The sequence below is a fragment of the Cydia fagiglandana genome, chromosome 17, assembly GCF_963556715.1.
Source record: "Cydia fagiglandana chromosome 17, ilCydFagi1.1, whole genome shotgun sequence".
Lineage (NCBI taxonomy): Eukaryota > Metazoa > Arthropoda > Insecta > Lepidoptera > Tortricidae > Cydia > Cydia fagiglandana.
Genome location: NC_085948.1, coordinates 4,484,022 through 4,502,357, shown reverse-complemented (window position 1 = coordinate 4,502,357; position 18,336 = coordinate 4,484,022). Strand labels below are relative to the sequence as shown.

Sequence of the window (18,336 nt, the reverse complement as noted above, 5' to 3'; positions counted from 1 at the left end):
AAGGCAAGTACGTTTCCCAGATTATTATCGCCCTTAACCAGGTCTCTGGGGGGGAGTGATGTGGGCTACTTTCCCACTTACACTTATACTTACACTACACTTATCTAATATTAATACACTTATATAAAACATAATATTAATATATACACATATTTATTTACATACATTTTATACATTTATTTACATTTACACAATAATCATATACACGTTATATTTACATATCGTCCGTCAATTCTTGACGTTGCCAACAAGTCGGGTGCAATGCACACGCGCACCGCGATAGCAATCCTTTGTTCGGAGCGCCCGGTTCTGAGACCCGCTCCGTGCCGGCCGGCCATCGCCGCTCCCCGCCTCAGTCTATGCACAGTACTGACGCGAAACGCATGTCGCTTGTGACCGCTAGACGCATTACGTTCGCTATCGCTTATGCTTTTGTTGACGCTTAATTTCTATTTCTATATTTCTTCCGTACTGTTACCTTCTGTGTTTCTATCTTCCGAACTTTGGACATTCCTTCTGTGTTGTATATATTCTTGACATTATAATATTTATTGGAGAAAGTGGACGTTTGGATTACTGTGGCTGTGATACGTCACGCACCCTATCTACATCCCCATACTTGTAATGTAAAAGTGAATGTATTTTTGATCTTAACTCCTTAATCATTTCTAATAAGGCGTAGTGGTGAGGCATTTGGGTCGTCGATAAACAAGTGTCATAGCTACCAACTTGAGTGGTATGTTTGTACCTAAATTCATTTAAATTAAAAATATTAACTGTATGAAATTTCCAAAGGAAACAAAACAAATACATATGTAAAAAACATGCAACAAATACACACAAAAACAACAAAAATAACTAGTATGAATTATGCTGCCTACCCTGACCTTTCAAACACCAACAAACTATTCAAAATATATATCTAAGGGTGGTATTCCATGTCCAATATATTGCTCCAATGTCATTGCGTCTCACTCTCTCCATTAAGCAAAATGTGAGACAAAATACAAATTGTAAAGGTGGAATACCACCCTAATAAACCTCTACCATCATAACACATTCAAAATACACCTTATCCATCTGCTCTAATACCTTAGTACTTCTAGACTTCATAATCTTCATATCCCATAGTACAAAAACTATTACATAGTTAATATAAACAGGTTTACCAACTATCAATCGCAGCTAAGGAGCTGCCTTGCAATTGACCAGATAATAAGTAAACACTAATTGAATTTTATCGTCAAAAAATAGCTTTCTGAATGTAGCCTAAATGAAAGCAACGAGAAAAGCTCTGTCGCAACTGGGATTTATGATGTTGTGCTTCGTATTACGAAACGGCCTCGCTTGCGCTTGGCTCGTCTATTGCACTCAGCCAGCGCCAATCCCACATTTCCTGGTAATAATGTACGGTCACGGACTTTAATTAATGACCCAGTTATAAGTAAATGGCTCAACAATGAAAGTTCTAAAGAAAGTGAGAATGTAAAGTATTTATGTGTAAATATGTTTAACGAAGTTGTATGTCTTGACAAATCTACATAAGGTATTATCACAAAAACCAAACTAGGGGATAAGTTAGGACATCACAACAGGGGAACAAATACGGGGATCAACCAAAACTTACATAATACAAATTTTCAAACATTGGGTCCAAAAATCTCCTTCACTTTGATGATGAAGGCTGGAGATTTTACAAATTTTGTGTTTGAGCGATTTCAAAACTTCGGGATGTTTGCGTCGCAGGTATACTACCGGCGGTCTTTTCCCTAAAGAGTAATTACATACTTCCACACAATACATTTTGAATTTATTTTGTTTTATTGTATCTTAACCTGTCTGATGTACTTTCAATTTTTGGTTGGAAAGGTTTACATACTCTTTACCAAGATATTTATATTATTTTTTTGTGTTACTCCTTGTGACTTTGTAAAATATGGCCTTTTTAATTGGGTATAAACAAAAAGGTAGATAGTACTACCGACCATTGGAAGACCTTATCTATTTGCAACAAGGTTTACAATTGATCAGTTAATCGTATCAACGATAACACTTTACAAAACCGACTCAAGAATCGTCATCCTTGATCTTAGAGCATTTAATAACTGGAGTCGCCTTTAAGAGCTTACCCCTCTGCCGAAAACCTTGCACAATTGTGCAGACTTTTGTATGGACTGACATGGCTATTTGTACGTTACGTGCAAATCATGTAGAAATAGCAATACATTTGACGTCCCCCGCAAAAATCTGCAGACGCCATGACGTCTCCAGTTACTAAATGCTCGTCCTTGAGCTACTGAGCCGTGTGCGAGTTGGGATTGTCAATTAACACCGGAGAGACGTGAGGTCGACAATGTAACGATTCGCAAATATTTGTCCGGTCAACACGTAGGTACTCGTGTAATCCAAGTGTCACGAATAACGGTGGAGGTGCTATGATGTAATGTTTACGTCATCGTCGTATTAACGAATGACATGTATTTTTTCCAGCTACTTATTAAGAAAATGGGCATCTAATCTCATCACATTTATATTTTATTTAAATTTGGCATGTATGCATTGTTATATATGTATATCTTCCAATCTTGGGACATAGAATGTTCATGAAATAATACAATTGAAACGGATTATATCGCGTATACAGGGTGTCCCAGAATTCGACGTCAAGCCGTAAACGGATGATAGACCAAGTCATAACAGTTATCATAAAAACAAAAAAAAATCCAACTCATGTTCTTTAAAAATTATGGTCACTTTAAAAATTCACTAAAAAATCCACACCCTGTAATTATTCAAGATTACACAATAATAAAAAAAATAGAATAAATTATGGAATTTGTAGTAACAATAGTTAAAGAACCATTACAGGGTGTGGATTTTTTAGTGAATTTTTAGTGACCATTATTTTTAAAAAACATGAGTTGGATTTTTTTTTGTATTTTTATGATAACTGTTATGACTTGGTCTATCATCCCTTTACGGCTTGACGTCGAATTCTGGGCACCCTGTATTGAATACATACGAATGAATGAATGCTAAAAAAACGAACTATACATCCCGACGTTTCGAACCCTTTACAGGGTTCGTGGTCAACGGGTGACTGAGGAAAAACTGTACTGTGCAAAAGCTACCCACTTACAAAATAATGAACCATCATAAAATCATAAACTATGAATTTTAAGGCCAATTATACATGCAAAATTGGTTCATAAGGTTTCGTTTCAATAGTTTTATTTCACAACTACCGCGGTAACGGAAAACTATATTAAATAGAATATTATTTATTGATTTACTTATTTAGTATGAGTACAATGCAACTGCATAATAGCATAGAGTTATAAGTAGGTATAGCCTTCCAGACCTCGCTTCCGTCTTGTGCGGCAAAAGTGTACTAGGTAGTAGGTAGATGTGTATTATGTTCTTTTCATAATAAGTAATTATTTTAGAGATTTTTTACTTATCTTCTTTATAGCTTAAATTTATGGCACAGATTTTATTTGAAATCTAATTTAATGTATTTATTTATGTTAATATGAACACTCTTAGCCAGGGTAAAATAATTTGTGTATAAATATACTTCCAGAGCCAAAATGAATGATTGTGCTTTTCGTTTATATACAATTATTTTACCTTTGCTAAAGTCGTGAGCGTAACAAGGTTCTGTAAATTTTTTATGATCTATGATATCCACACAATAGTCTATATATGTGAATATAGCGTTATTGTCCCTTAACATCGGTTTTCGTAGGATAGCGGTGCCGTCATATATTGGCGGCCGTCTCCATACTAGATAATACGGCTAAATATGGATGTATTTGTATGGAGACGGACGCTATATGACGGCACCGCTGTCCTAGGAAACCAGAGCATTAGGCTGCGGATTAAATTCGTACAATCGACGGTAACTGCCCAAACTGTCCAAAACAGGTTCATTCAAGTCTAAACATTTTGATCGATTGGCGTGAATCACTGCCGAAGCTTTTAAAACAATACCTTATTACGCCAACGACATACAAGACAATACAAACAAAACCATGCGGTTAGCAATTCTTACCATTCCGCTTATACTTGACGCGTTTGGGGTCACCTGGCGATTCCTCCACGTGGTCGCCGCCCGCTCTCGCTTCCGTCCCCGCTGCCGCCTGTGCTGCCCCCGCTGCGCTCGTGGCGGGTTGGACTTGGACGTGACGCGGACTGCGCTTTGACTGTTCGATCTCGCGACGGCATTTCTCTTGAGCCACCTGACGGATTTAAAGTATTTGTTATTTGAAAAAAGTTTAAACACACCTATTCATATAGGTAGTATGTACGTCCCTGAGCGGTTGTGGTGATTCAAATGGATTTAAATTTCCTCAGATGACAGCGAAAATGCACTACTTAATTGCAAAAAAATATTGAACTAAAATCAACCTTGTTTTGTTTCTAGTATGGTTGACTATTTATCGGAACCCCAATACCCCAAGTATTTGGTAAGTGACTTTTGGTTTGGTCGACACGTAACTATTTGTACTTTTACCAGTGGCGGGCTAAAAATATACCCGCGATGCTGCCGCGATCTTTAACCTTCATGCTAGTTCATACTGTCATTATATGAACAGCTAACTTACACAGTTGGATACCAGCCCCTTGGCAACCTCGATTTGCTCCTTGGTGCCTCGGAAGGTGACATGCCTCTGCGAGGCGTTGTCGGCCGTTGGGGGCCCCTCTACTTTGACCCGAGCTCCGCTGCGGTGGCTGATGTCGTTGATTGTCTCACCGCCTGAGCCTAAAATATAAACGTTTTATACAAAATCTACAGTATCAAGTGGTAACCCTACCCTTTATTCTAAGTGGCGCGAAATCTTATCGACTTTACTCTGTATCTTTAAGTATTTAAATAAAAGTAAACAAAATCTACCCTCGAATGGCTTCTTAAGCCAGTTGAGGGTAGATAAAAACATTAAAGTCAGGTTGTTCAGTGACAGATCCAGGCGATTTGTATTTGGTCGTAGTCTTTGTCCAGAAAAGAGATCCGTTTTCACTGATCTAGAGTGTAGAATAAGAAATAACTCACCTATGATCCTGCCACAAGCCCAGTTGGGCACAACCAAAGTATCTTCCACAATCACGGGCTGCTGTTTCATGAAATCCCTTATAAGGTTCTCAGCCGTCTGCGAGGTGTGGCTCTCGCCTCGTATCACACATATGTCGTAGTCTTTGTCCGGGAACTTCTTGAAGTTTATCTTGGCACCGGATTTGTGTTCTATGCCCTTTATGTTGGCGCCGCTGCGACCTGTAAATATATCATCTTGTAAGTCCCACCTTTAGTACCAGCAACACTCAACTAACCATCCGTGGACCTTATTACAAAAGGCATAAGGTCCACTGATAGACAGTGTTGGCGATGGTACTAATTAAGATCAGATAAAATTTTAATAATTTGTAATAAGAGAAAAAGTACAAACAAAGCATTATGTGCAACCTTGAGAACTAACAAAAAAAAAACTCGCGCACGAAGGGTTCCGTACTATTACGCAAAAAACGGCAAAAAAAATCACATTTGTTGTATGGGAGCCCCACTTAAATATTTATTTTGTTTTGTTTTTAGTATATGTTGTTATAGCGGCAACAGCAATACATCATCTGTGAAAATTTCAACTGTTTAGGTATCACGGTTCATGAGAGTCAGCCTGGTGACAGACAAGCAGACAGACAGCGGAGTCTTAGTAATAGGGTCCTATTTTTACCCTTTAGGTACGGTACCCTAAAAAATATTATAAACTAAATAGGTACCCAATGCATGGCATCACACCAAGGTACATTTAGACAATTTCTATTTATATGTAGACTAGACATATACAAATATTGTTGTAAAGCAGCAATTATCTTATGAAATGCTCATGGACACAAGTAGAGGTGAGTAATAGCTTAGTCATGAATATACTTGTAGCCACGCTTTAATAGAATTATGATATGTTAATATACTACTTATCTACAAGCCATAAAGTATATTTATCCTAGGCAGATAATGAGGCCAAAAATGCCAAAATGTATGTCAGGCATAGAATTGTTGATAAAAGGTTTTGATAGCAATTGTATAATCTATAATATTTCAAGATCTTAAATTAAAGGATAGTCTAGCAAACCTAATTTGTCAGTAAATATAAGGACAAAAAAAAACTAAACTCATTCCTTTCTTTTTGGTGCTAATACTAGCCTAGCGTAAGACAAAGACAGTATGATTCTCTCTGTCTATGTTTGAAATGAGACAGTCACTGGCCAAACTAATTTGAAATCTAAATGTTATTACCTAACTTATAAATAAGGTGGTATTTATGATCATACACATACACAAATCATTCATATATTAATCTATTGCAAATATGCTTGTGAATAATGGGATAGAATTTTGATAAACTCCCACTTATCTCACAGCTATAAAACATATTTATCCTTATAAGATAAAGAGCCTAAATTAGGTCACATTTGATAATAGTGAAACTATTAGCATAATAAATTCAGTCCTTCGAATTTATTATGACTGAATGAGGTGCACTAGGGTTACTTTCGACAATGAGGTAATTTTGAAAATCACTGATATCTATTGAATTAGATTCACTTCATACTTCAGCAAAAATCATACTACTGCTTAATAAAGGTATCTAGTTTACTGTTTTACCAGTAGAAAGGGTTCTAATTTAGACAATTTAGTAGATATTACCAAATTATTAAATTACCCCACTTTCAAAATTACCCCAAACCAGCTTACAATGTCTCTTATATATAGTTTTATAGGTTTTTGCGGGCTTGGTTACAGCAACTCGAAGTCATATTATTGCGCCTATTTTGCGTGACGATACGTTACGTACGTATAAATATACAATGTCTCTTTCTACAATACATTGATATATTTGGACTGTTGCTTGTGATTTGTACAGAGGCTCGTCACCAGTAACCTTGACGCAAAAATTGCTATTTAAATTTTCTATTTATGTTATGGGTCAAGGCCATGGCATACAAAACATTAAGATCATTCTCATGCCTCTGAAAACATACAACAAAACAACCAGGTGACATATGATATGATGATATAGTATTTTTTATGACTTTCCTGTATGGTTGTAAGGCCCAGAGTCCTACACAAAGTACTAAACCAGCATATACAATATTCCTATTTTTAATTTGAACCTTGTTGTACAGGAAATTGGGATGAATTTAGTTTATTTAAGAAAGCAGTGGAACACAAGTAACACAACAAATGCTACTTTATTTGTATTACAATAGATTCTAATTAGATTTAAGCGGAATGTAAATTGTAATGCATATTGGGCCTTAAATACCATAACCATTATGAATTAGAATAGAGGGGCATTTCTTTTGTTTCATACAAAACAAAAAAACAATCATATTTCTTAAAATATTTTAAAACTGCCAATTTTACAAGGGTATGGATATACCACATACAAATACTTACCAATTAAAGCAGGGACCAGACTTTTAGGAACATTGACTTCAATGGTGTTCACCCGAGAAGTGGCGATGGGCTTGGAGTCTCCGGACTCCTCGTCCTTCTTGAAGACATAGTACACCACCAAAGCTGTAACGGTGACTAGAGACAAGCCAAGGGCAGCGGGCACTATGAATTTAGCGGCAACAGGCATTGTCTGCAACAATCGGATTTTATTAAAATAATTTTATAATACTCTATAGTTGTATCTTTTAAAGGAATTTCAGCCAGAGCCAACTGGATGCAGCTAAGATGAGGAATAAAGTCTAAGCTATACACTTATATTTTGTAAGATTATTGATAGTAATCTTAATTTTTAATAATTAAGTAGTCACCTAATTAATAAATAATTTAAGCTTCAATAAATTATTCCTAATTTTATTTTTTTAACAATTATCAAAGATAATTTATGATGTACTTTAGCTTTGTTGATAATACGAAATATATGTTATAGCTTAAGACACTAAGGGTTAGTAACAGTTAGACAAATATTAAAGCAGAACTTAGATTTTTTTTTAATTAAGTAAGGTTTAATAGACAAAGTTACTAACAATTTTCAAACTTGTGTGACAAAATAAATGGCCTTGAAATTAGTAACACTTTAACCAACAAACACCAACAATACTGCATGTAATACATAAATTAGTTTCACTATAAACTACACCGGAAAGTAATCTATTCCTTAGTTGCTGTTAAAAAACTAGCTTATACTTTGTTTAGGCACTTGCAGGGTGAAAGCAAATTTTCTCAATAGAGTAATGAATTTCTACTTGTTAAGTTAGAATACTGAAATAATTAACGAAATAAGTGTAACTTCGTAAATATTTGAAGTCAAGTATTCTATTGCCAGCTATGACATAATAACATAAAAATTACTTCACTGAAAGTAATGTGACACCCGCAATAAGACAACTTTAAGAAATGTGCAATTAGTTTCAGGAAAATAAAATAATATTTTACATACCGTTTCCTAGAAAGTTTTCCGCGTCTTTTAAATGCAATTTGTTAATTTCTTATCACAACACGCATTACCACCACATAAAAATCGTAAATAGAATAGATATGAATGAAAAACGGCGGAACTTTCAATCGCGTTTCGTTCGCTCGTAATGTTTGGCACATTGTCATCGCATCGTTTTTGCGTTTTGCTAACTCGCTACTGACAACCACTTGACAACGTGATGACATTATTCATTAACGATGATTTTAAATGTACCTCAAACATACTGACTGAAGTTTTTATTGGCGGGCTTTTGCACTTCAATACTATCTTCAATATCGGTTACGCTGCGCGCCAAAGAAAATATTAACATTTAATTTGCGATGTGATCAACTTGTGATTAAAATAAAAACCGGCTAAGTGCGAGTCGGACTCGCGCACGAAGGGTTCCGTACCAAAACGCAATAAACTGCAAAAAAATCACGTTTGTTGTATGGGACCACTTGGGGTCACTTAAATATTTATTGTATTCTGTTTTAGTACATATTTGCTAAGCTGTTATAGTATAGGCAGTATAGCGGCAACAAAATACATCATCTGTGAAAATTTCAACTGTGTAGCTATCACGGTTCGTGAGATACAGCCTGGTGATAGACAGACAGACGGCCAGAGGAGTCTTAGTAATAGCGTCCGTTCTTACCCTTTGGGTACGGAACCCTAAAAAGACCTATCAAACATAATAATATATACATACAAACATGAACGCTGAAAACAATACACTCTTTTTTTGTTTTGGGCAGTCGTGTAAAAATAATGTGTTACTCGCTTTGGTTACTCGTGTGACTTGACAAATTAATGTCAATACATGTAAGTATCTGTCACGTATCTGTCAATAATATTTTGAAAATACATTTACAGATAAGCGTACGTTTTATTACAGTTAATTTTTTTGCAATAATTCACATACATCTCCATAAAAGCTCATAGAGTTATTTAAGTAAGTATTCCTATTTCAATTTACATAATAAGCGTGATTGCGTGCCATATTTGGATCCTCGGAATAGTCTGTTCGCAATTTTTATTTAAATTAGCCAATTTGGTTCTGCAGCTTTCATTTTCCCACGTCTACCCCTGATTTAAGTGTGTCCATGATACACAACGAATTCCTTCTTTCTTTTCAGTTAAATCATGTGGTTTTAAAGTAATAAATATGAACAACTAAATGGCAGCGTGGGATATAACTGAAGGTAAGAAAAATAGAAAACGCAACTGATTCTAGCTATATTCGGTTTGGTATGCGTAAGTACATTACGTGCCCATATTTGTGAAGTTGTTGTTATGAATCATGACCGTTTTTCATGATATTCTTTCATTTCCATAAAAATGTTGTTTCATAATTTGAATACACGATTTGCGATAGTTACCACGTCGTATTGGATAAAAAGTAGGACTCCTATCTCATAGTTATAACTTATATAATAATATTATAACATATAGGAGAACACTCCTACCTACTTAGGAATGATTATAAGCAATCGATAACTATCATGCGGAAGAGATTTCTCGCGAAACATTTGGGATTAGGTATCCTTGTACAAATCCTCCCAAGTATTTCACACTTTTCGAGAGCAATAGTCTGTCGTCTTCGAGTCATCTTCCTCTTCCCAGCGTTATCACAGCATTGGCTGCGGCTCGGTGACCGTCTAGTAACCTAAACTCAAGAATTTATTTTATTTATCGTATGGCAATATGTACACACACTTATTAAATTTACACTTAAGATCAAAATTTACAATTCCGCAGATACAAACTCGCGTTTATTGTCAGGTTTTTAAAATCCTCAACTGGGCCATTATATCTGTTAACAGGGCACTGAAATACCATGTGATATATGGTCTGTTCTGGGTGTCCACACTCGCACGCCGCCGACTCGCTCCACCCCCACTTGTGCCAGAGGTACGCACAGTTGCCGATACCAGTCCTTAGACGGTTCAGTGCACACCATATTTGTCGGCTTTCGTTAAATCCTTTGGGCCGTTCCTGTGTGGTAAACTCAAAGATGGAGTTGTTTACATTGTTCTGCTGCGCTTCCCATTCTTTTTCCCATGCTTGCCTACCATCCCATGCTAAAGAATTGACAAAGGCTATAAATTTTTACGAAAGTAACATCTCCTTGCCCTCATTGGGATTAATCCGGTTGAATATTGCCCGACAATTATGCTTTATTTATCAATGAATACCTACACATGTCCCACAAAAAACCGGTGATGTGCTCAACCGACTATTGAACGTGCGCCCCAATAAAAGCGTAATAGCCGGATTCGTCATATTTTTATTGTGCACACAATCACGAAACCCCCGCGACTCTCAGTTGCCAGCTGAGTTGCGAAGAATCCAGTAAACTTTACTTACTCTAGTAATACTTTTACTGAGAACAAGAAGGGTTTAACGGTGTCATCATGCAACGTCCGTATGCTCGCCGGTATTTGCGTCCGAATAACATGCACGAGTCTTCCTATGGCGGTAATGTAACGTGTCTGTTGTTAATTATGTGAAAAACAATTGTTTTAGTAGGTGTTGAGTGAATGATTTAATCGTCCAAAAATTCATAATGTCTCGGGATCCACCTGCACCAGCTCGATGATGTTATTCAAAATGATCGCGTGACATCGTCACTTGACAAATACTACCCTTCACTTTCTAATGAATAATGTGAGAGACGGGTAAATCGGATGATGGCTTAATAGTTAATACGAGTACAATATACTGTACATATATAGAGTCAATTTTAAGGACCCTGTAGCCGCCGGTGATAATACATTCGCGCCCTAAAAATCTTTATATGTGCTCCTAAATGGAAGTTAAGGATATTCCTAGAAAGATAAAATTACCGTCATTTTATGATTTCTAGATTTCGAATATGTGGTGACGAAAAAAGATCCCCCGCGCGTTTGCTTCGGAACCGGACTGGCCCGAGAAGTCCTTCCCACCGAAGGCCCATGTATTAGTCCTTTCATGAGGCGTATGACGCAGATAGGATGTCCCAAATTAGGCCCTGGCAGTTATAACGGCGGCCACGATGCGCTCTACGATGTAACTCATAGGGTAAGTATATACTTTGACATTAATTACTTGTAACGGAGATATACTTGCATACAGATGTCAAATTTTGCGAAAAGGTTTAATAGTGGTCTTTCTTTATCAAACTTGTGGGTTGTGGGACTTGTGGGTATAATCGACAATAAAGGATAAACTAAACCCACCATTTCTGAAATTTTCCACTTATTCGTTTTCAGTTGTTGTCGGCTTATTGGTTTATTTATTGGCTTTCCAAGAAACACTTTGTTTTAGTTTTACAGCAAATACGGCCTCGGACCGAGAGGTCCAAGATTTCCAATGAGGCACGAGTACCAGCCACCTCCCCGGGAGCCTCCGCCTAAGAAACCTTTTCCTCAGAACTGTGCGCCATTCAACCAAACCGGACAGAGAAAGGGAATCTTCAAAGCTAATCCCTATCCCTCGTCAGTATTTTGATCTAATAAGTAACCCTCTTGTAAAACACTGAACATCAAAGTAGAGTCTCAATGCCTCTTTAATTTTGCAGACCTTGTGATTACTGTCCGGAATTTAAGAAGAGACAGATAAAATTTGCATATAGTTTTTCTGGGAAGAAAGTTTTACGCTGCCCTGTTATGGTAAGAAACCTACTCAAAAATATGTCTTGTTTTGTTTCTATCTTAAAATAAATGTTGATTCATAGGGGTAAGTTTCTCTAGCCTTATAATTTAGTTTATAGGTACTAAACTTGTTCCGTGCGAGGAAATGATTTACGTTTTTTTGTAATTCAGATCAAATGTGTACCCTATAACTTGGATGCTTGCGGATATTGTGGATGCTCGTGTTCTGCACAAGGGGACTATTGGCAGTTTGAGAATCGAATCTTTCTCTGCAGAGAACATTATGAACACTTGTTCAAACATTGTCTATCCAAATTCCAAGGCGCGAAGTTAGCTGATTTTAAGGTGAGTTTTACTTTAGTAATTCCTACATTTTGATTCCATGTATATGAAAACGTTGCTAGCCATACCATGTATCTCTCATAAAGTTGGATATGAGGATCTATTTTAACAAGTTATATCTGTATTGCTGTGGCAACGAACGGTACAAAATAGGTAGTATGTTGAACTGATAAACCTTTTAAAGGTAATTCTAATGATTCTATTCCATATCTTTCATCGAACCTACTTTTTGCAGTCTGTACGGGATTGTTTCTTTGCCCACGCACACAACAGCTGCCAAGCAGCTTTAAAAATAATGACAAATGAAGAAATACAGAAAAAGCTGAGAAAAGAAGCCTACCTCGATCTTTACTTTCCGCAGCGGCGTTTCTGCGCAGGTGCCAACGGCTAACACGACTTATTGTATATATTATTATAGTTATTTTGTATGGACATTTCTTTCATAATTATGTGTATATATTTATATTTAAAATGTATTAGTTTTAAAGTCGGTCAAACAAATTTGTCAGTAGACAAAGGCACGATATTCAAATTTTCTATGGGATGATAACCAGAGCTCGGATAGGGTGAGCTATTTGCCTTATATATGACATAAGACATGTCAAATTATAAGGCAAATAGCTCACCCTATCCGAGCTCTGATGATGTTGGCCCAATGAATAATCAAAGTTTGTGACCTCGAGCGCCGAACGCAACTTTGTCAAAAATCTAATAAACCGCAATTTTTTTTAGATTTGGGCGATTATAACCCTAAAGTACTAGTTTTTGATAGTAACTTCCTAGGGCGTTTTTAAAGTAGACTAAATTTGCTACAATAAGACACTAGAATTGTCTCTGTACATCTAATATTTTCCGAGATAAAGCCTTTCAAAATTTTATAATTTTACATCAGTTCTTAGCTATAATATAAGGGTTAGGTAGGTAATTTATATGGAATTCATCACCGCCACGTTCTAGAAAATATTTATTTTCAATAAAAAAAATTTTGTTTTCAAATAGGCACTCATATATTTTTTTTATGGAAAATAAATATTTTCTAGAACGTGGCGGTGATGAATTCCATATAAATTACCTACCTAACCCTTATATTAAGTAGCTAACACACTACCGCACCGCACCAAGGTCATTGTGGGACGCACCCATAAGTAAAAGGGAGAAAGCGATATCCCTTTCTCCCTCTTACTTATGGGTGCATCCCACAATGACCTTGGTGCGGTGCGATAGTGTGTTAGCTACTTTATAGCTAAGAACTGATGTAAAATTGCGGTTTATTCAATTTTTGACAAAGTTATTCATTGGGCCAATATCATAAACAAGCCTGCAAAAAATCAGAACTACCGGATTTGACGCAAAATAGCCAGGTTAAAAAATTCGACAAAGTTACTGGATTATCGTGGCTACTTTTTTATATTTGCCGCTCTTTTGTACTGACGGAAAGAGGACGGAAATGGCTTGACAGATATACTCTGTCAAGCCATTTCCGTAATAATTAACATAATTAATACATTATACATATTTATATATATGTAATTATACATTGTACATATTTTTTTAGAATTGTTTTAAGAAATATTGATATGTTTAAAAGCATTTACATGGCAACATTCAAAGTAAAGCTATTTATATGGCAACATTTTTATCATCAATCATCTGACTTTGTTCCAAAGTGGATTATTTATTATTTATTTTGAAAACGAATCAATATTTTGGGTGTATCGAGTCAACTTGTAAACTACGATGAAATTGGACTCAAATAACAAGCTGATCCGAGGTGAAAGCGGGTCAGACTCGCCTGAGGACGTCGTGGATCCGCGGCAAAATGCAGAGGACATCATTGATGAAATACTTGCCGAGTTTACGGAGTCGCGGTCCCCTGACGCCGCACGCCACGGTAACGGGATCCCGGATAGCTTGTTCAGCATGATCCAACCGCCGCAGACGCGAACACCAGCAAATTCGTTCTCCGAGCCCGCTACACTGGACGACATCGATCCTGCATCGGATCTCGGCACATCGATACGAAATAAATGTGCGGAACTCGAAGAGATACTACAGAGCTTGAAGTCGCGATTGAACCACGTAGTCTTGGACGAAAACATCGTGTTAAGCCCCGACGCTAATTCCATGGAGGCGCAACTTGAGCATGATTTGGATACAGACTGCCAAGAAGACCTTTCATTGCAAGAATTTCTGGAACTGCTGCATTCTCAGAACGAAATCAATCCCACTGGCGTACAATGATCATGTACTCGAGCCTAACATAGTGTTTTAAGGTTGAAAATCATAGTGTAAATCTGGTATAAAAATATTATATTTAAATTGAAGGAAATTATGATAAACAAAATTTCGGACCTAATATTCAAACTATTATTTTTAAATATACAATAAGTGAGGTAATTAATAAAACAATACTATATATAAATCAACTTCTTTATTCATATCATAACAAAATAAACTTTACCTCATTTTTCAAAAAAAAGTAACACAGCCATATTAAATGAACTAAATCATTTCAGCATACAAATCATTTATTTCAGGTTTGATAGACAGTTCTGTGTCATCAGGAACAGTGTCATTCTCATACAGTTGACTGTCTTCATGATTATTCTCTGCATCATATGTACTTGCGGGATTTTCCTCTTTAAAAATCAAAGACAAGTTCATTTCATTGATTTTGTTGATAACATCAATATTGTTGCGAGATATAAGTGCACTTCTAAATGTAAGCAACCAAGTGTTGTACGGAGATGGATCAACTTTAATACATTCATGTCTGAAGAAGGCCATGGCGCCTAATGCTTTGGAATAGTTTCCATCCAAATTACAATAGATAAGGCTTTCTATAGCATCTGTCATGTCACCAGCAAGATCAGATAATGTTTTGCCGTTATTTGCAAGTGTTTGGTAATCATCAATGGGATCTATAGTTCCAATTCGTACTGAACCTTTATTGTTTAGTATAGATAGTTGGACTTTAGGCATGTCTAAGTCACCATTAGATTGGTCTTGATTACCAGATTGGTCCAGCACGGTAGCATCATTACTTCCTTGGGCCTTAGTTCTTCGTTTTGGTTTTTCTTCTACCTTTTTCAACTGCAACAACTGTTTCAGTTTATTTATTGGATTCCTAGATCTTTCCTCAATCAATGGGGGTATTCTGAACAACATCATAATGTCATCTCTAGGCTCTGGTAGAGGCTTGCCTGGATTCATTGCTCTGTATGCAATACAGTCCAAAACATACTGAATGGTGGGACTGACAGTTTCTGCAATCGGAAATGCTTCACTATCATCAAAGGTGTCATCATAAGCTGAAGTTAAATCCATGGCTTGAATGAGATCTTTGAAAGCATTAACTTGCTCATTGGAACAGGCAAATTTCTTAAATTTTGTTTGAGGAAATGCCATATTTTTAATGTCTTCTTTAAAACAAATCCCTGCCAGGGATAAACAAAGAAAGTCTTCTATTGGATCTATCACTGGCATTAAAGCAAACATCTTAGGAGCATTTCCATTGTTGAATACTCTTCTTACAAGCCCAACTAAATTTAACTCATGCAGGCTCTCTGCCAGGCATCTTATTGCATACTGAGCTTTTTTGTCTGATATCCTTCCAAATATATATTGCAGGCCATCTCCATTAAGATTTTCCCATTGAATATTATCAGCATGAGTAAACCCATAAACAGATAAGGATTTCTCGCCAGGTTCATAGAGCATAGATTTATCAAAATCAGATAATGGTATTATTTGCTGGCCATAATGGTAGCCTTTTACAATATCTACAGCTTCTACTGTGCTGTAGTTTTCAGTGTTTACCAAAACTTTGTTTCTCATTACTCCCTCAGTAGTGCTAGAAGTAGATGTGACAGGATTTCTGACAGCTTTCTTCCAAGGCTTTACCACAGGTTCGTCTTTCGTTCTGATAAATGCAGAGATTGGAATTTTAATGTTAGGGCCAATACTCAATTCTACATTCCAATGCCATGCAGAACTGGTAGCCTTCTTTTTATGAAAGAGCAAATATCTCATGGCATAATCAAATGTAGCTGTAGCACCTTTGGTCTCTTGTACAAAATGGCGTGCCAAGTCAATGTCATCCCCTTTATGACTTTCATCAGTAAGATCAAGACCAATGACATCAACTTCAAAATTCTCCTCTTTGAATCCATTTACAACCTGCAGAAACAAAAGAATATGAAAATATGGTTGCAAGATTTTGAAATTACTCTGTTCGGACTACAAAGAGAGGTGACTTATGGAATATATAGGTACCAAGTACCAATGGGGCTGCGATCCTCGCTCTGGGTCGTATCTGGTCCAGCAGGTTTCCATTGCAGTTCAGCGGGGGAACGCAGCGGGAATAATGGGGACCTTTGAGCCGGGTATGATTCAGGGTGGTTTATTTTAGGTTATTTAATAATTTATGTATTGTGCTGTGTTTATTTGTAGTTTTAGTATATAAGTTAGGTTATAGGTATTTATTGTTATGTGATTGCCTGACAGTACCAATACATTTTATGACTCTTTTTCATATCATATCTAGTGCCAAGTGCCCCATTTCTAATACAAAATGAACCCCAGCAGATTCTTGGCACTGAAAGTGTTAATTGAAAGAAAATTTGTGATCTGATAACAGTGATAACTCAAAATAAAAAAAGTGATGTATGCTACATGATGGTATAATGAAAATAATTGAATACAAATACCTTACCATTTCAACCTGGTCATCATTAATTTTGGCAGGCGACTGGAAGTTAGTCATCAGAATAATCTTCTTGTTCAGAATATTTGTTCGTTCCATTTCATCCTTGAACTGATCTGCAGCCACAATCAGGGCATCAAACCAATCACCTCTGCTCTTAGATGGCTGAAATTATTGTCATAAAAAATAAATATATGCGTGACAAAACCCCTTTAAAAAAAATGTAGAAGAAATGAAAAAAAGGCAAAATACTGCCCGCAGAGTGAGGAACTAATAACGCTAAAATTACCCCCTTCGGCATATAAGGTACCCAGTATTTAGAAATAAGTTTTATTATGTTTGTTTTTGTTTATTTAATTTACTTTTAATAATTTCCAACTGGTTCTTACCTCCTCTGGAAGATTTCTTATCATTTGCCATGTAGGGGTTTGCAATGGGGATAGAACATTAATTTGCCTGAAAGCTCCCGCAACTTCCTCAGCCATTTTGTTGTTGGTTTTAGACCCCAATAACGTGACACCCACAAAGTTATTAGCCCGGGTCATTATCTTGCGTTCTATGATACGAGCAGCGCATTCTTTGGCTTTCTGAAAGAAACTGCTGTTTTCTTCTGCCGACTCATTTTTTTCTCCCACTGCCGATACATTCCTTCCTACGTCTAGGATAATGATAGTACCTTGATCTACCTTCGGCGCCATTGGAGCTACAAAAAATAAATTAATACATTTTCACCCAATTGCGCCATGGAATTTACAATTGCCGGAATTATGGAAATTCCTCGTAAACTTACATTGACTACTCCAACGTAGTACAAATTTCCACTAAAACACTGTACGCTTTTTTGGATTTAAGTTTAACTATTATAAAAGGTTTGAAATCAAATAAACTCCGACTGTTCTGTTTGCTGTCTGTTGCTGTCTGTTCAGTTCAGTCGGTCAACCAACCAACTCAACTATTTGGTCAACAAAACAAAACAGGGAAACAAGTTCCGACTCGTTCGTTTTTAGCGCACGTATGATGGTTGCAGTTAACAACGTAATTGTGTTGTGAGACAATGATGGTGTTCTGTTTCATTCAATTACGTTATGTTAAAAAGTAAAGGAGGAGCTATTACGTCGATAGGTGGTCGATAGCGACAATAGCTGCGTCCATCATACGCCCTCATCTTGTTTGAGCTATACACAAA

The 18,336-nt window shown here is 36.6% G+C and overlaps 4 protein-coding genes across 5 annotated transcripts in view; 2 read left to right on the top strand and 2 right to left on the bottom strand.

Moving 5' to 3' along the window:
• The window catches only part of LOC134672867 (tudor and KH domain-containing protein homolog), a 126,098-nt gene extending 117,491 nt beyond the window's left edge, over window positions 1-8,607 (bottom strand). The window contains exons 1-5 of the mRNA XM_063530816.1: window positions 8,451-8,607; window positions 7,454-7,643; window positions 5,054-5,272; window positions 4,608-4,765; window positions 4,055-4,241 (exon numbers count right to left, since the gene is read on the bottom strand). Of these exons, the coding sequence (XP_063386886.1) occupies window positions 4,055-4,241; window positions 4,608-4,765; window positions 5,054-5,272; window positions 7,454-7,640 (751 nt within the window). The 5' untranslated portion in view covers window positions 7,641-7,643; window positions 8,451-8,607. The remainder of the gene's footprint in view (window positions 1-4,054; window positions 4,242-4,607; window positions 4,766-5,053; window positions 5,273-7,453; window positions 7,644-8,450) is intronic.
• An 846-nt stretch (window positions 8,608-9,453) lies between these two features.
• On the top strand, window positions 9,454-12,867 carry LOC134672971 (uncharacterized). Of its 2 annotated transcripts, none has more exons than XM_063530926.1 (6): window positions 9,454-9,673; window positions 11,338-11,531; window positions 11,778-11,947; window positions 12,031-12,121; window positions 12,275-12,448; window positions 12,681-12,867. In XM_063530926.1, exons 1-6 carry the CDS (start codon window positions 9,649-9,651, stop codon window positions 12,834-12,836), a joined length of 810 nt encoding a protein of 269 aa, XP_063386996.1. In that variant the 5' UTR covers window positions 9,454-9,648; the 3' UTR covers window positions 12,837-12,867. The 2 variants fall into 2 exon arrangements, with proteins under 2 accessions (XP_063386996.1, XP_063386995.1); XM_063530925.1 differs by lacking the exon at window positions 9,454-9,673 and adding an exon at window positions 10,873-10,949.
• Window positions 12,868-14,050: 1,183 nt separating this feature from the next.
• LOC134672979 (uncharacterized) lies at window positions 14,051-14,867 on the top strand. Its single transcript, XM_063530937.1, has one exon. The coding sequence runs from the start codon at window positions 14,183-14,185 to the stop codon at window positions 14,684-14,686; it is 504 nt and encodes a 167-aa protein (XP_063387007.1). The 5' UTR covers window positions 14,051-14,182; the 3' UTR covers window positions 14,687-14,867.
• LOC134672948 (X-ray repair cross-complementing protein 5-like) lies at window positions 14,862-18,166 on the bottom strand. Its single transcript, XM_063530899.1, has 4 exons — window positions 17,941-18,166; window positions 17,540-17,853; window positions 17,160-17,315; window positions 14,862-16,624 (listed from the first exon to the last, which is right to left on the bottom strand). Exons 2-4 carry the CDS (start codon window positions 17,846-17,848, stop codon window positions 14,948-14,950), a joined length of 2,142 nt encoding a protein of 713 aa, XP_063386969.1. The 5' UTR covers window positions 17,849-17,853; window positions 17,941-18,166; the 3' UTR covers window positions 14,862-14,947.
• Between the last annotated feature and the right edge of the window lie 170 nt (window positions 18,167-18,336).